This window comes from Hyperolius riggenbachi, chromosome 4 (assembly GCF_040937935.1).
Source record: "Hyperolius riggenbachi isolate aHypRig1 chromosome 4, aHypRig1.pri, whole genome shotgun sequence".
NCBI classification, from domain to species: Eukaryota; Metazoa; Chordata; class Amphibia; order Anura; family Hyperoliidae; genus Hyperolius; species Hyperolius riggenbachi.
Window position 1 is genome coordinate 104051988 of NC_090649.1, and position 16918 is coordinate 104068905.

The 16918-nt window shown below is 43.1% G+C and overlaps 1 protein-coding gene across 1 annotated transcript in view; it reads right to left on the bottom strand.

Annotated features, from left to right (window-relative positions):
* TPO (thyroid peroxidase) overlaps positions 1 to 16918 on the bottom strand; it is a 176580-nt gene that overhangs the window by 35580 nt on the left and 124082 nt on the right. Inside the window, exons 10-11 of the mRNA XM_068233268.1 lie at positions 16379 to 16540; positions 2296 to 2421 (exon numbers count right to left, since the gene is read on the bottom strand). Coding sequence (XP_068089369.1) covers positions 2296 to 2421; positions 16379 to 16540 — 288 coding nt within the window. The remainder of the gene's footprint in view (positions 1 to 2295; positions 2422 to 16378; positions 16541 to 16918) is intronic.

Genomic DNA, 16918 nt, shown 5'->3' on the forward strand with positions numbered 1-16918 from the left:
AGTCTTCAAGTGGTTAAAAAGGCTGTGCTGTAAAGTCATCACTATTGGAAAGGTTTTAGGGCCTGCCCTTTTTCACTGGTAAGGCCTCCCACATGCCTCTATCTCGCAAAATATTGTTGAAAGCCCTATAATATTTGTGTCACCCATGGCTGTGTCCTCACTATTTATACAGCCAACCCTACTTTATTTCTTACTTTTTTTTATGTGTTAGCCATGTTTGTTCTTAACTGCATTGTGCATAGATGTGGCTAGTAAATGAGGCATAGTGATGGGTTGGTTTAAGGTGTTTTTTGCACCTGTATGCTCCTGAGTAGGGCTGCTCAAACCTGGATCCGGGAGATACCCGGATAGTTGCTATATGGATATATCCCAGTAAAACTGTGCGGGGTGGGGGGGGGGGGTCAATCTTACCTGTCTGATGTTTTCTTCGTCCGTCCCAAGGCACCTCCTACGATGCGCTCCACGCGCGTCACGTGATTACAAACACTTTCTCCTTCAACCCGGAAGGAGGAAGTGTTTGTAATCATGTGACCGCCGATTGGACCGCATCGTGGGAGGCGCCGAAGGACGGACCAAAGAAGACGTCAGACAGCTAAGATTGACCCCGCCCACCCCGCACAGGTAACTGGGAGATATCCGGATCCAACTATCCAGATGTCTCCCGGATCCGAATTTGAGCAGCCCTGCTCCTGAGATGTAATTATAGCATGTACAATAAGTGCAGATAACAATCCCTAGTTCATAAGCACAACCACAGATTATCGTAACTCAGATGGCTAGATTTCTGGAAAGGCCGTATAATCCTGTGCCTATGCCTAGGGCAGATGGTGTCCAACAGGTCATCTGTACATGCAAAAAGTGTTGCTGCAAGTGGAAGAGGATGCTCCCAATGAAAAAGGGAGGCTACAGATGCTCTGAAGAGGTGAGCTGCATCCCACAAGGACGTTACATGTACAGAAGAGGCTAGTGTATACGGACCTCACACATGGAAGAGGGGCTAAAGATGAAAGGAGATTGGGAATGCGTCACATGGAAAGAAAGCCACAAGTAAATTATTATTATATTTATTATTTACTGTATTTATAAAGAGCCAACATATTGTGCAGCGCTGGACAAGAAATACATACAACACAGAACAAAGCTATAAAGGCAAACAGGGTAGAAACATATGATCATGTGATTTGGGCTGGTCAGGTAGGCTCAGTAATACAAGCATGAGACGGTCATAGGAACGGAGCACACGATCATGTCGAATACACTAGGGAAAGGATTGCAATCTAAGAGGAGGGGAGCGGGACACACTAGGTAGGGCTGTAGAATAAGTATCCAGTAGCAGTCGGGACAAGGTCCTCCAGCACCCAAGGCTGAGACACCAAAGTGCGCTCCTCCATCCCTCCCACCCCAGCTGTCACACAGTAATTGCTATTAGACTAAGAGGCGCCCCATGGCCCTTTTACCCCCGCCCCTCAATCTTACTCTCTAGTTTTCTGGCTTGCAGCCACTGCCATTTATCCCCTTTTCTTATTTCTCTCTGCTTCAAACACAATAGGAGAATGATAGCTAAGTGATTTGTGTGCCCCCTTTTACACTGTGCCCTGAGGCTGGAGCCTCTTTTGCCTATGCCTCGGTTCTGTCCAGTAGAGAGTTGCTGTGTGTTTGGAGGTGGGTGGGCCATCTTGAAGACGTGGATTTTGAGGGCTTGCTTGAATGTTTTGAAGGAGGGTGCAAGTCTGATGAGTGGTGGAAGAAAGTTCCAGAGGGTGGTGGCATCTTTTGAGAAATCCTGCAGGCATGCATGGGAGTTGGAAATGCAAAAAAAAATGTATAAAGCTGTCCTTGGTATTAACATATATTTGCAAATTATGAACATTATTATCACACTAGCTGTAGCTGACTTAGATGGTTTTTCGCTTCTGTGTATCTTTAAACACTAGTCTTCTGAATGGACATTTACCCATTAGGGTCTAATCTTCACATACACATTTTTATAGCATTTAAGAAATGGATGTGCCATTTTCAAATTGTTTCTATAAACAGAGATCTTAAATGAAACCTAAAGATATGTTGTGCAGTCCGTGCACGGCTAAAGAAATTTATTAGAAGGCCGTGCTGTATTCTGGAAGCCGAAGACAATATTTTATTTTATGAGCTCTCTGACATTTATTCTTGGCACACTCCTCTGTGATTAACTAGGGAAAGCAGGAGCTACTTAAGCGCATATGCTTAATGGGGAATGGAGCTGCGTGAAACCACACTACTAGTAAATAATGAAGTGCTAGGATGTATTACCTATACAGGTCCTTTTATTCTCAGCGAGTTTGTATGGATCTGCGCATAGACATTCATAGCTGCCTGGTATGTTCTTGCACGTCGCAGAAGAGTGGCACACGGGATTCATTTCCTCCACACATTCATTGATATCTAAAGTAAAAAAAAAGTGCAATAACATTTTACAAGTGACCAGCAGCTGTTGACGTAAATGACATCTGTAACGTTCTTATGGCCCATGTTAATTAGGACTGGGATCTGTAGCTTCTAGGGGTAAGAAACTATACGTTGGTTGCTATTGGCAACAACACTACACCTTTGTTCCGGCACCAGCAACTCCTTAGAGTTGCAACTCACAGGATGTGTGAGAACTCAATTCTCATCACAGCAACAGCATAGGAGATAGAACTTAGGCGTCCTCAAAGTTTAGGAGTTTATTCAGTAAACAGATATACAGTACATGTGGTTACATCTTAGCGAAGCAGATTGTTCTGTAGTCAGTCCTTTGCGTTACAGCTTCTTGATTCCCTTGCATGGAAACTAGGTTTTCTCTTATGTCTATCCTACGTTACCTCTAAGCTACGTTGCTCTTAGTCCTATATACAGCATACAGTTAGATAAGATGACAAGACATATTATAAAAGTAAAGGATTGAAGCCAGCAGTTACAGGAAGCTGAAAGAGTGACTCTCTGCAACCTGTCACCTGCTTTAATACTAGTCACTAAAGAGTTAAAGGTGACATCATCTGAGCCATACCCCCAAGCCTAAAATTGGCAGGCATGGGCATGCGACCCCTCGTGGTATAATGACACGCACAGTTGTTACTGCGCATGGCCTGGAAAATCCTATGTTCCAGGTACCGGTCATCTTGTTCCGAAACATAAGTGATGTTTACAGAACAAGACTACCCATCTGTCTGTACATCTGGTGGATAAACTCTTTAACCTTGGCTGGTTCTGTGTAAGGCACAAACACCCATGTTCCAGTGTTTCTAGAAATGCTGTTTGAAGGGAGACTCTGCGCATCAAGCCTTTTAACTAAACTCAGTTCAGGTAACTGAGGCCTATGACTTCAATCATATAATACAACCATATAATACTTAAATTATAACAATTTTCAAGGCAGCCATACGAGATTGTGAAGCAAGTCCACATAGCACAATTTATAGATTGCTACAGAGCAAGTGGAAGAAAACACCATGTCAGCCCAAGGCATCAAGATGGATCCTTCTTTCACATTCTAACCAACACTCTATTCTTAAAGGGCACCTGAAATGAGAGGGAAATAGAAGCTGCCATATTTATTTCCTTTTAAACAATACCAGTTGCCTGAAGGGAACAGAAATGCCAAAATAATAAAATCCACACACAAAAAAATTTAAAGCATAAATAAAGAGGAGGTAGTGATGGACTTACCTGCTCAAGCAGACAAACAAACTGTCGATTTCAACAGTGAAAAGTTTTATTTATACACTCCAAGAAATTGGGCAACTAAGCGCCTCTGTGAAGAGACATAGGCACTTAGTGTTACACTGATCTGCAGCTGTTGTATACTCCATTTTTTACTGCCTGATGAAGCAGGGTTACGCCTGTGAAACACGTTGCACAATTTCTTGGAGTGTATAAATAAAACTTTTCACTGTTGAAATTGTCAGTTTGTGTGTCTGCTTGAGGAGGTAAGTCCACCACTACCTCCTCTTTATTTATGCTTTTTAAAAAAACAGTTGATTTTATTCTCTTGGCGCCTCCGTTCCCTTCATACAATATCTGAGTCCAACCTTGGTGGAGGGGTGTTATCCCTTTCTTTCCTGATCTACAGAAAGCGACTTCTTAATCCTGAATGGGGACAGGTTTAATCTCCCCACCTGCTGTTACACTGGTTACCTGTGTGGTGACCCTGCTTTGTGAGTATACTGCATTTACTCTAAACTAATTTGTTAGGATTTGCTACACTATATTTGACTCTCTGTGTCCTGTTTTTTACAATACCAGTTGCCTGGCAGTCTTGCTGATCTTTGTGGCTGCAGTAGTGTTGGAATAACACCAGAAACAAGCATGTAGCTAATCTTGTCAGATCTGACAATAATGTCAGAAACTCCTGATCTGCTGCATGCTTGTTCAGGGTCTATTGCTGGAAGTATCAGAGGGAGAGGATGGGCAGGACAGCCAGGCAACTGGTGTTGCTTAAAATAAAATAATTAAAATAAATATGGTAGCCTCCATGTGCCTCTTGCTTCAGTTGTCCTTTAAAGAGAAACTCACATGTCATTACAAACTGTTACTGCAAATATAACAGGCATCCCATCATTCATGTGAAAAAAATGAAAATATTTATTTTTCTTGCTTTCTACATAGTTACATAGTTATTTTGGTTGAAAAAAGACATACGTCCATCGAGTTCAACCAGCACAAAGTACAACTCCAGCCTGCTCCCTCACATATCCCTGTTGATCCAGAGGAAGGCGAAAAAACCCTTACAAGGCATGGTCCAATTAGCCCCAAAAGGGAAAAAATCCTTTATAAGGGTTTTTTTTTTCTCTCTGTTTCATGTTTTAGTTTTATTCATTTATTTTGCATTGCTGAAGCTGGTCTTATTGGGGCAGATTCTAAAAGCTTTTCTTTTAAATTATATCACACTAGCCAACCCGCGTCGTAGCATACGCCGCATCTATCTATCTAATAGAGTACATGCCTTAACCTTGAAGCAAGAAGAAGTAGGCTTTCCATGAGAAAATGTATGCGTGCTCAAACACCAAGTTTAACCCTAGCAAGTCTGGCTTTGCAAATCCGCGTACGTTAAATAAGGGCGCCGGGAAAAAAGGGCGCAGGGTTTTAAACGATAATCATGAATAACGTTTAAAAAAAATTTGTGCTATATTTCGTTTAAAAAAAATGTTTTATAAAGTTATAAATCATTAAATAATGTGTATGAAATGGGCAATTTTAAAAACGTTAATCTTCCCTGATTAAAAAGTGAAATTTATAATAACGTTTTATAAAACATTAATAAGAATTTTACTAAAGCTATACCTAACCCTACTCTCACACAGAACCCTCCCTGTACCTATCCCTAACCCCTAGACCCCCCTGTTGGTGCCTAAACCTAAAACCCCCCTGTTGTTGCCTAAACCTAAGACCCCCCCTGTTGGTGCCTAAACCTAAGACCCCCTGTTGGTGCCTAAACCTAAGACCCCCCTGTTGGTGCCTAAACCTAAGACCCCCCTATTGGTGCCAAAACCTAAGACCCCCCTGTTGGTGCCTAAACCTAAGACCCCCCTGTTGGTGCCTAAACCTAAGACCCCCCTGGTGGTGCCTAAACCTAAGACCCCCCTGTTGGTGCCTAAACCTAAGACCCCCCTGTTGGTGCCTAAACCTAAGACCTCCCTGGTGGTGCCTAAACCTAAGACGCCCCTGTGATAAGCATTAATAACGTTTAAAAAAAATATGGTGTGGTTTTTCGTTTAAAAATGTTTAAAAAAAAAAATTGTACGGTTTTTCGTTTAAAAGTAATGTTTAAAAAAAATATTGTACTGTTTTTCGTTTAAAAATAATGTTTAAAAAATTATAAATCATTAAATAATGGGTAATCATGAGAAGCAGTTATAAAACATTAAAAGTCTCCGGGCGCCGCTTTTAAAACGTTATTTTTCTCCGGCGCCCTTTTTTCCTGTTGGGCGCCCATTAAACGATATTTATTATGGGAGTGAATGGCGGCGCCCTTTTTGTCCACCTGCCTCATGCGCCCAAATTTCCTGCTTCCGCAAATCCGGCCTAATTGGCTATTCATGAGGCAATGCTCATGCAAATATGCATTTGCTTTCACATGCCAAACTATGCAGGGTCAAAAAACCAATACTGCAAAGTGCTCTCTCGCAGCCTGGGAACCACAGCGGCACCCCGGAGTGGGAGGCTGGGTGGCGCAGCCGCCCCCCCCCCCCCCCCCCCAAGCGTGGCCAGCGCTGGGGAGAGCCGTCCGCACCCACCTCCTAATATTAAAAACAGCCACTTACCTTAACGTCCATTGGGTTCTGCTACATGCGCATTAATTTTCTCATGGAAAGCAATTTGTGCAGTTTGTATCCTTTGGAGGCAGGTGGTGGATGGCTTGCTCCGGTGGTGTGAACCCTGGAGTGAGTGCGCCTGTCCTCCCCCCCTCCTCTGGAGTGCTGTATGTGAGCCAGCCCTGAGCTCTAAAGCTCGGGGTGACCCATGCTTCTCTCCTTTCTCATGTGGTGCCCCCAAATTAATGCGCATGTAGCAGAACGCAATGGACGTTAAGGTAAGTGCCTGTTTTTAATTTTGGGAGGTGGGTGCAGACGGCTCTCCCCGGCGCTGGCCACACTTGGGGGGGGGGTCGTCCACGCCACCCAGCCTCCCCCTCCGGGACGCCGCTGTGGTTTCCAGGCAGTGAGAGAGCCTGGAACCCTGCGGTCCCCCCAGTTGTATAAAAAGGGGGCATTGGGAATCCTCCCCGTGGCGCTTCTGGAGGCCTGGAGCACACCAAAAACTGCTAGCAGATCCGCAAAATGCTAGCAGATTTTGAAACGCTTTTTCTTATTTTTCTGTAGCATTTCACCTAGCATTTTGCGGTTTTGTAAAGCGTTTTTGGTGTAGTAGATTTCATATATTGTTGTAACAAAAACGCCTGCAAAACCGCTCTGAACTGCCGTTTTTCAGAGCGGTTTGCGTTTTTCCTATACTTTACATTGGAGGCAGAAACGCCTCCGCAATCCAAAAAATGCCTCACCTCGGGAGTATGCGTTTCAGCAAAACGCCTCCCGCTCTGGTGTGCACCAGCCCATTGAAATACATTACCCAAGCGTATCCGCAGCCGCAAGTGGATCGCAAAACGCTGCCGAACCGCTCTGGTGTGCACTAAGCCGGATAGTGCTAATGTAGCATGTAGCAGGGTGACTGCTTTGTGGTATTGGTTTGTGCATGCATTTGCATGAGCATTGCCTCATGAATAGCCAATTAGGCCAGATTTGCAATGTCAGACTTGCTAGGGTAAGGCCTCTTTTCCATAGACTGTGAATAGGCAGTGAAATGGCTCTCAAACTCTCACAACTGCTCACTGCTGCCTGGTAACTGCTCACTGCTGCCTGGTAACTGCTTGCTGCTGCCTGGTAACTGCTTGCTGCTGCCTGGTAACTGCTTGCTGCTGCCTGGTAACTGCTTGTTGCTGCCTGGTAACTGCTTGTTGCTGCCTGGTATCTGCTCACTGCTGCCTGGTAACTGCTTGCTTCTGCCTGGTAACTGCTTGCTGCTGCCTGGTAACTGCTTGTTGCTGCCTGGTATCTGCTCACTGCTGCCTGGTAACTGCTTGCTGCTGCCTGGTAACTGCTTGTTGCTGCCTGGTATCTGCTCACTGCTGACTGATAACTGCTTGCTGCTGCCTGGTAACTGCTTGTTGCTGCCTGGTATCTGCTCACTGCTGCCTGGTAACTGCTTGCTGAGCACACAGCTCAACAGTCCGTGGAAAAGAGGCCTTAAACTTGGTGTTTGAGCACGCATAAATTTTCTCATGCAAAGTACTTCTTCTTCTTGTTTGAAGGTTGAGGCACTTAGTCTATTATATATATAGATTACTATTAACTCACATTTGATCTCTCCTTATCTAACTTAACTCCTCCTTACCTGACCTAACACATGGTTTATCTCTCCTCTCTATTCATCTCATTAATTATCTCTCCAGAGCCCATATGCAATTAACTTTTTCTCATGAGTTATCTTCTAGGAGACAGTGTTCATCTTCTCTTTAAAATAACTTTTCAGAATTTTAAAATTGAAAACAACACCCAAAAGTTGGCAAATAAGTACTATTAAAATTATTTTGATTATTTTCTTGTTTTTTGATGGTTTAAAATGCATTTTATGACAAGGGCCCATGTGCAATTCAGTTTTTTTCCTTGTTATAAAATGCCTTTTAAACCACCAGTAAGCAAGAAAATACTAAAAAAATGTTTAATAGTACTTTTTCACCAACTTTTGGGATCTTTTTCAGCTGTGAAATTTAAAAAAAAAGTTATTTTAAAGAAAAAACAAAAATTATCTCATGAGAATAAGTTAATTGCATACGGCCCTTGTGATAAAATGCATTTTAAACCACCAGCAAGCAAGAAAATATTGAAAATAATTTTGATAATACTTTTTCAACAACTTTTGGTAGTTTTTGAATTGTAACATGCTAAAAGTTATTTTATTTACTTTAAGGACAAGATGAAAATGAGCTCCTTTAAAAAAAATTATGGAGAAAGCTCAGGAGCAGGAGTAAAAGTCACGTAGGAACAAACGCAGAACAGAAGAAAAAGTGAATTGCAAATGGACCCTTGTTTATGTCATGCATTAGCTCTCCTTACAGATATGGAGCAAAATAAGTAAGCTTTGGGAATCAATTCCATTGTCTTGTTTGTCAGTCCACATTGTGAGACAACAACAACTTCTGGTAGCGCACGGCATGTACAGGAAGAACAAGTAACGTCTCCTCTCAGGCACACCCTACCTGCAACACAATTACGTCATCCATTTCTTGCATGTGTGTGACAAAGGCCTCTTTCATATGGTAGGCTGACCTGTGTACTTGTTATTATTATTATTGATTTATAAAGCGCCAACACTGTGGCGTTGTACAAACGAACATGGGGTGCATAATAATATAGACTTGTTAGGCAGTTCACACTTCCACCTGCTAGCCACAGAGTGCCCTTTTGCTGCAACTTGATGCATCAGAATGGCACCAAATGCTCTAATCTTTCAGAATTAACTTTTACTGACATTTAAGTAGATTTTTACCGCACAAGGCATTAATTGACCTCACTGGTGAGCAACAACTTCCATGTGGTAACAGGCTGTAAGATTTAGATTTTGGGAAACATAAGCCGTTTTTGGGCATTACTAAATGTGGTAATGCTTTCAGAATTGAGGCCATTGTGTCCATTTACACACTGTCACCTGATCATGAACAAAGGAACAATGGTGACAGTAAATTAGCATCTCTATATAGTTTATCTTCTTTAATGTTAAATGACACAGATTTCAAGGTTTTCTTTCATTTTAAATAAACTTACAACAACAATTAAGGACGTTAAACAATTTAGGCAGAGTTTTTGTCTGAGGTTATTTTCATTATGGTTTCTGCTTATGATTTTATTATCATTTTTCGCACCTTTAAATATATTTGAAAAAATAGTAGAATTTTTGGATTTTTGAGACTGTTTTCGAAAGCTTTTAGCTTGCTGCGTTTTCAGAAAATGGAGAAATTCCTCTGCAAAACTTAATTTGTATATCACCATTTAATATAATTATATTAGAACTCACTGAGGCATTCAATGAACATGTTATGGAACATCCATTATATTAATAACCTTCCATTTGAAAGTAGGTGATAAAATATTCACTATAATACAAAATAGTTTACAAACAACATTAATTAGAGTTCTGCTATAAAATAAAGCTCAGTGTTTTTACTTTTATGGAGTTTAGCTGTGATGCTCCTCTGGCTGAAAAGTTAATAGCTGTTTCACTATGTGTTGGGTTCTTTCGGTTCTGTAGTGCCAATGGACACAGCAGAACTGGTGAGTGGTGACAAGCAATGCATATATGGCCATGTTAATTTTGTGTAATTTTCTCAAAAATGTAATTTCTTTGTGATGAGAATAGACACAGAAAAAAAAATGTGCATGGGCAGGTAGAAATTTGCTTGAAGGCATGTAGGCATGAGAAAACTCACATTTGACTAATGTATTGAAGTCTATGGACAAGAAAAACACATCATGAATAGAGATGGCCCAAACCTCCAATTTTCGAAACGGGTTCGCGAACTTCCGCGAAAGGTTCGGTTTGCTCAAACTTTTGCAAACCGCAATAGACTTCAATGGGGAGGCGAACTTTGAAATATTGGTGCAAATATTGGCAGATTTTTGCTGAAAATATTAGAGGCAGGTGATCAATAGGTCTCAGGGGCGTAGCAATAGCCATAGCAGCCATAGCAGATGCTATGGGGCCCTGGAGCAGAGGGGGCCCGGGAAGAGGTTAATTATATATTTTCACCCTCCAACTTTGTCTCAGTGCCCTCTGAACTATGTGCAGTGCAGTGTTGATTCCATGAGAATGTAATTTGCCCAATTAACTCATATCCATAGGGTAGGATCAGGTGGCTTTGCCTTAAAGTGCCTACATATGAGGGGCCCCTTGAAAGTTTTGCTATGAGGCCCCATGATCTCTAGCTACACCACTGATAGGACTGCCAGGCAACTGGTATTGTAAAAAATAAAAAATATATAAATATGGCAGCCTCTCACTTCAGGTTCCCTTTAAAGGACAACTGAAGCAAGAGGTATATGAAGGCTGCCATATTGACTTCATTTTAAGCAATACCAGTTGCCTGGCTCTCCCGCAGATCCTCTGCCTCTAGTGCTTTTAGCCATAGGCCCTGAACAAGCATGCAGCAGATCAGGAGTTTCTGACATTATTTTCAGATCTGACAAGATTAGCTGCATGCTTGTGTCTGGTGTTACTCAGACACTACTGCAGCCAAATAGACCAGCAGGGCTGCCAGGCAACTGGTATTATTTAAATGAAAATTAATATGGCAGCCTCCATATTCTTCTCAATACAGTTGCCCTTTACGAACATCAAAGTACTCCATTATGGCAGATCAGTGTTTCTCAAGGTTATTCCTGGCCAACCAGTGTGACTTTCAACCATTAAGGGAATGGCCAGATTTCTCAAAAGGCCACATAGGCCGGGGCCTTGAGTGGCTACTGCCTAATTGGGCATCTGATATGGAAGAGGTGTGATTGCATAGGAAAAAGAAGGCTGCAAATGGAAATGGAGGTTGCAAATAGGGTGCAACACATGGAGTAAAGGAGCTGCTGTCCAGGGAAGCTGTATATCAAACAGTGGAGCTGTTATACATGGAAGAGGGAGCTGCAAATGGAATGAGAGGGGCTGCTGCACATGGTTGGAATGTGAGCCACAAGAAAGTTTGCCTAGAGGCAGTGGCATAGCTAAGGAGCTGTGGGCCCAGATGCAAGTTTTACATCGGGCCAAGCACTCTATACATAACAATTGATACGGCGCACCAAAACCTGCCAATGACAACTACAGTGTCAGAGGTGCCAGCAGGGAATGGGGAGCACTTTGTTAATGATTACCACTATTCAAAGTATCTATAGAAGTGATTATTATGAGCACAGGACCAATAGAGAGCTAATACTGTAGTTGAGGGAGGGCCTCTCAGGGCCCCTCTGGCCCAAGGGCCCCGATACGGTCGCAACCTCTGCAACCCCTATTGCTACGCCCCTGCCTAGAGGTGGAAATCGTATAAATCTGGCCTTGATTGAGCATGACGTTCAAGGTGTCAGGGGCAAAAGACAGTGGAACGTCCTCCCCTACTTACTCAACACTCTTCTTTCAGTGTTGTGTAAATATATTCTAATGAAATAAACACTCTCACTTTTTGAAGTATTTATTTCAGCATCATAATCAATGTCTGTTTCTTTTATATTATTGTCTTCTTCTGTGAGCAGAATGCTTGCCCACCACACAATGAAAGGCTTTCAGCAGAGCATTCAAGTTTGCTTTCCCCTGTGCCAATAGGAATCCCCAGTGGCACAAAACCAACATGTTTTACATTTATTGTTTGCTTAAAAGGATAAAACCCCATTTATATTTTTTTTTTCCTACTATGATGGAGGCTATCAGTAGCTGAGCTGAGTGTTTTGTTTACCTAGTAGTAGTGGTATTTTACTGAGAAAGATTCAGACATTTACAAGTTGAGAGGGAGCCGATGCCAGTGATACAAAGGCACAGTTCTGTACTTTGCACCTGTTACTCTCTCCTGTTTTTATTTGGTACAAAAACAAGCAGCAAAGGCGCTGACTAGGGAGCTCATCACATAATTGAAATTGAAGGGAGCTGTCAGTGCAGCAGGCCAGGCCATAAAAAAAGTCATCTAAAAATCAATACAGCTAAACTTCTGTTAACTTTCTTGCTGCTGCAGGAAGCTGTACTGCAGAGTGCCTATTACGAAGAGGCTCAATTTACACCCAGGATGTGGTCCAAGAAGGGCTTACGTAAATCAAATGTTGCATAAATTAAAGGGAAATTGACATTATAAAATTTCCATAAACATAGATGGATGCTATACACATCTTTTTGTAATTGAATGTTATCATATTTTAATTTCAATCTGCATCCAGCTAAGGGCTTTCTCTCATCCAAGTAAGGGGGGAAGAGGGGGGGCTGGGGTGAGTGCACCGCTCTCTGAACCATGCACAGGCAAATAATGCAGTCATTTAAAAATAACAATTTTCATCATTACTGCAAAGAATATGGGTATTTCATCTGAATAATACATACTATTAAATGATTCAGAGAATACAAGGAACTCTCTATATACAAAGAACAAGGCCAAAGGCCATTATTGGATGGCTGTGATTTGAAGGCTGTGGGTAGCTGGGATTGGCGGGCTCCCGAACAGCTCTGCATAACATGATTCTGCAGTGCACAGAGTAGGGACACCAAGAGCCAAATATAGTGTAGTATGTACTGGTAGTTGAAATAAAGTATGATAGAGTAATAGCTATACTCACAAGGCAGGGTTACCTCCAAGGCAACCACTGTATAAGCAGGTGGGGAGATTAGACCTGACCCCACTCAGGATTAAGAAGTCGCTCTCCGTAGATGAGGAAAAAAGGGGGTAACACTCCTCCACCAGGGGTGGACTTAATATAGCATAGTATAGAGACAGAGGCGCAAAAGGATAAAAGAATCTAAAAAGTTTAAAACACGAGGAGGCAGGGGTGGACTTACCTCCTCCAAGCAGACACAAAAAATGCCAATGTATTTGTCAAATACAACAAGTTTATTTACATACTCTGGGGGACAATGCAACACGTTTCGCAGGTTTGATCCCGCTTCATCAGGCAATAACAATGGAGCAATAGCATATGTGATCAGTAGAAGAGCCAGGGACCTCTGCTCCTGGCACCTGGCTCTTCTACTGACCACATATGCTATTGCTCCATTGTTATTGCCTGATGAAGCGGGATCAAACCTGCGAAACGTGTTGCATTGTCCCCCAGAGTATGTAAATAAACTTGTTGTATTTGAAAAATACATTGGCATTTTTTTATCTGCTTGGAGGAGGTAAGTCCACCACTGCCTCCTTGCGTTTTAAACTTTTTAGATTCTTTTATCCTTTTGGTGCCTCTGTATCCATACTACGTTATTATTCTGCAGTGGAAATGCCTGCCTAGGTTCAGGAATGCTTAAAAAGTTGTCTGGGATCTCTTTTGTTGTAAACATGAATAAGAGTTTAAAACTCTAAGATACAAACAAGAAACAATACATAGGCCGTTATATTAACAGGAGTGCCAGCCGCATGTTTACTTCCAAGCCACATATTGTGGTCGCAGGCATAGCGGGGGCCAGCCAACCTTGGTGATTCCACCTGTACTGAGCGCATTGTGGCTCCCTCTGTGGGGAGGGGACAGTCCATTATATTTACAGGAGTGCCATTCCACAGATGACATTTCAGGATTATACATGATGTAGAGCACTTGGGAAAGACAGCCCCAGGAAAAAAACGATAGCAGTGCTATACCATCATTACTGCGGCCTCTTGGGACTGGTAAATATGCAAAGCTTTGTGATGGAGGATTATGCTGAAAACGTCATGCACTATTATGCACATACACACATTCATAGGAAGTGACTGAGTGTGCTTATTGACTAACTACCATGAATATTTGATCAAGGCAATGGCAGCTCGGCGCTATACGGCGTAATGCTAAATATGAGATTGGACATTTTGATCTAGCCTGGAAGATAAATAACTTTTTGCATGGTGTTTTAATATAACCTTTGTTCTCAAGCCGCAAGTGGAATATTGACTAGGGATGCTCATTCGGATTCCGCGGAATTTAAATTTCTGCATTTCCGACTGGAAATCATCATTTCTGTTTGGAATTTGGAAATCGGAAAATGGAAATCAAAATTCCATGGAAATCTGATTTACTGCTCCCACGTAGGAATGATCGGAAAGTGCAATTTCCAATTCCGCAGTATTGCGGAATTCCGTCCGGGTTTAATTCCGTAACCGTTACATTCCGTCGGAATTTTGTGGAATTTCACGGAATTCCGCGTTCCGACGGAAACATTTCAGTAATCTCAATTGAAACCTTGTTTTTGATAAATCGTAGGCCATGGGGCCTAGTGGCTGTTCCACCGGTCTTTTTTTTTTTTTTTTTTTTCAGCAGGAGTTGTCGCATAAGCCATGGGACCTAGAGGTGGTTCCGCGGTGGTCATTATACGTTTGGTTTGGATCAGCAGGAGTTGTCGCGTAGGCTATGGGACCTAGAGGTGGTTCTGCGGCGGTCATTATAAGTTTGGTTTGGATCAGCAGGAATTGTCGCATAAGCCATGGGACCTAAAGGTGGTTCCACGGCGGTCATTACAATTTTGGTTTGGAGCAGCAGGAGTTGTTGCGTAAGCCATGGGACCTAGAGGTGGTTCCGCGGCGGTCATTATAAGTTTGGTTTGGATCAGCAGGAATTGTCGCGTAAGCCATGGGACCTAGAGGGGGTTCCACGGCGGTCATTACAATTTTGGTTTGGAGCAGCAGGAGTTGTCGCGTAGGCTATGGGACCTAGAGGTGGTTCCGCGGCGGTCATTATAAGTTTGGTTTGGAGCAGCAGGAATTGTTGCATAGGCTATGGGACCTAGAGGGGGTTCCACGGCGGTCATTATAAGTTTGGTTTGGATCAGCAGGAATTGTCGCGTAAGCCATGGGACCTAGAGGGGGTTCCACGGCGGTCATTACAATTTTGGTTTGGAGCAGCAGGAGTTGTCACGTAGGTTATGGGACATAGAGATGGTTCCACAGCGGTCATTACAATTTTGGTTTGGAGCAGCAGGAGTTGTCGCGTAGGCTATGGGACCTAGAGGTGGTTCCACGGCGGTCATTACAATTACAATTGGTGCTGAAATAATTCCGATTTTCATGCAGAAATCCTGTTGGTTGGTTTTTGTTAAGCCTCTAATTGGTGCTGAAAATTCGATTTTCATGCAGGAATCTTGTTGTTCCACTTTAAGCTTCTTCTAGGGTCTTCCTTGTGATTGGCTTAAAAAAATCCGCATTCCGATGGAATTACGCACATCAATTCCGGAATTCCGTCAGAACGATATAGCAATTCCATTCCGATGAATCATTAATTTCCGTCCGGAATCGTGGAAAAGGCGGAATTCCGCAGAATGCGGTGAGCATCCCCACTCCCACGCCGCCGTCCTCAGTCTTCTCCAGCGCCGGTACTGGGTCCTGTAACTTCATCCAGTCGCAGCCAGTCTGACACAAGAAAAGTGCACTCTTTACTTATCTCACCTGCAGCTGCTGGAGAGATACATACAGGGCGCACTTCTCTTGCGCAGACTGGCCGCAACTGGCTTCAGTTACAGGACCCAGTACCGGTGCTGTAGAAGACTGAGGACGGCGGCATGGGAGCAATTCATTTGGATGGGGCTGAAGGAATCCCCAGGTTTGTATAAAACTTTTATCTTTATTTATCTCTGGTACACTTAAAGTCCTCTTGAGGCCAATCTTCCCCCGCCATCTCCCCAGTTGGCTCCTGTCACTTGCAATTCAGCTACATGCATCATCGCACATGCGTGGCCAAGGCAGGCCCACTCCCCTGTCACGCTCCCATCCCTGAGAGCATTCTGCGCCTGTGCAGTAGTACTGTGCAAGCACAGAACGCTCCCAACTACTGGAGCGAGACGGGGAGCTCGCCTGGCTGGCCTGTGCATGCACAACAAAGCGCCACTCAGCCAGGCCTTCAGGTTGAATTGCAAGTGACAAGAGCCACCCGGGGAAACTGAGAGGGATGAGCGGCCTTAAGGGGGCTTAAGGATGCCACAGGTAAGTATGGTACCTAAGACGCTTCTTGTCTCAGGTACACTTGGAATAATAAAAGTATATTTGCGTTATACATATTTAATTTTAATTATTTTAGGTGCACTTAGGTATATGTATACTATCACTTTAAATTTAATTCTTCTACCACAGAGCAGTACAAGTATTCTCATTGCAATGATCTGTTTTAAACGGTACCTGAACAAAATGGGGGTTTGGTACTCCATTGATTTCCTTGACAGACTAATTCTTCATGCCCTTCTAAGCAATAGCCAGAGTAACAAAAATAAATTAACACAGCTCCTGAACAGAGCACAAAGTCACCATTTTCTATCTTCACTGGAAGGCCACAGGATGTACCTGCAATGAGATATTAGTCTGGTAAATCCTCTGTGATGCTTATCTTGGTTTTATTTCTCTAATCAGAGCTTTATCTTGGTGAAGAATGAGAAGACATTTATTTGCTTCTAAATACACTTGTAAATTCAGGAGAAGCTTAGGAGACCAGTGTGCAGGGCATGCACTCATTAACCACTTAAGGACCAGGGCTGTATTGGCTGATCTGTGCTGCGTGGGCTCTCCATCCCACAGCACAGATCGCTTTTTAGGCAGGGCGATCAGACTTCCCCCCCTTTTTTCCCCACTAGGGGGATGTCCTGCTGGGGGGGTCTGATTGCCGCCGCTCTGTGTGGCCGAGCGGCGGGGGCTCCTCAAAGCCCCCCTCCGCAGCGATATTCC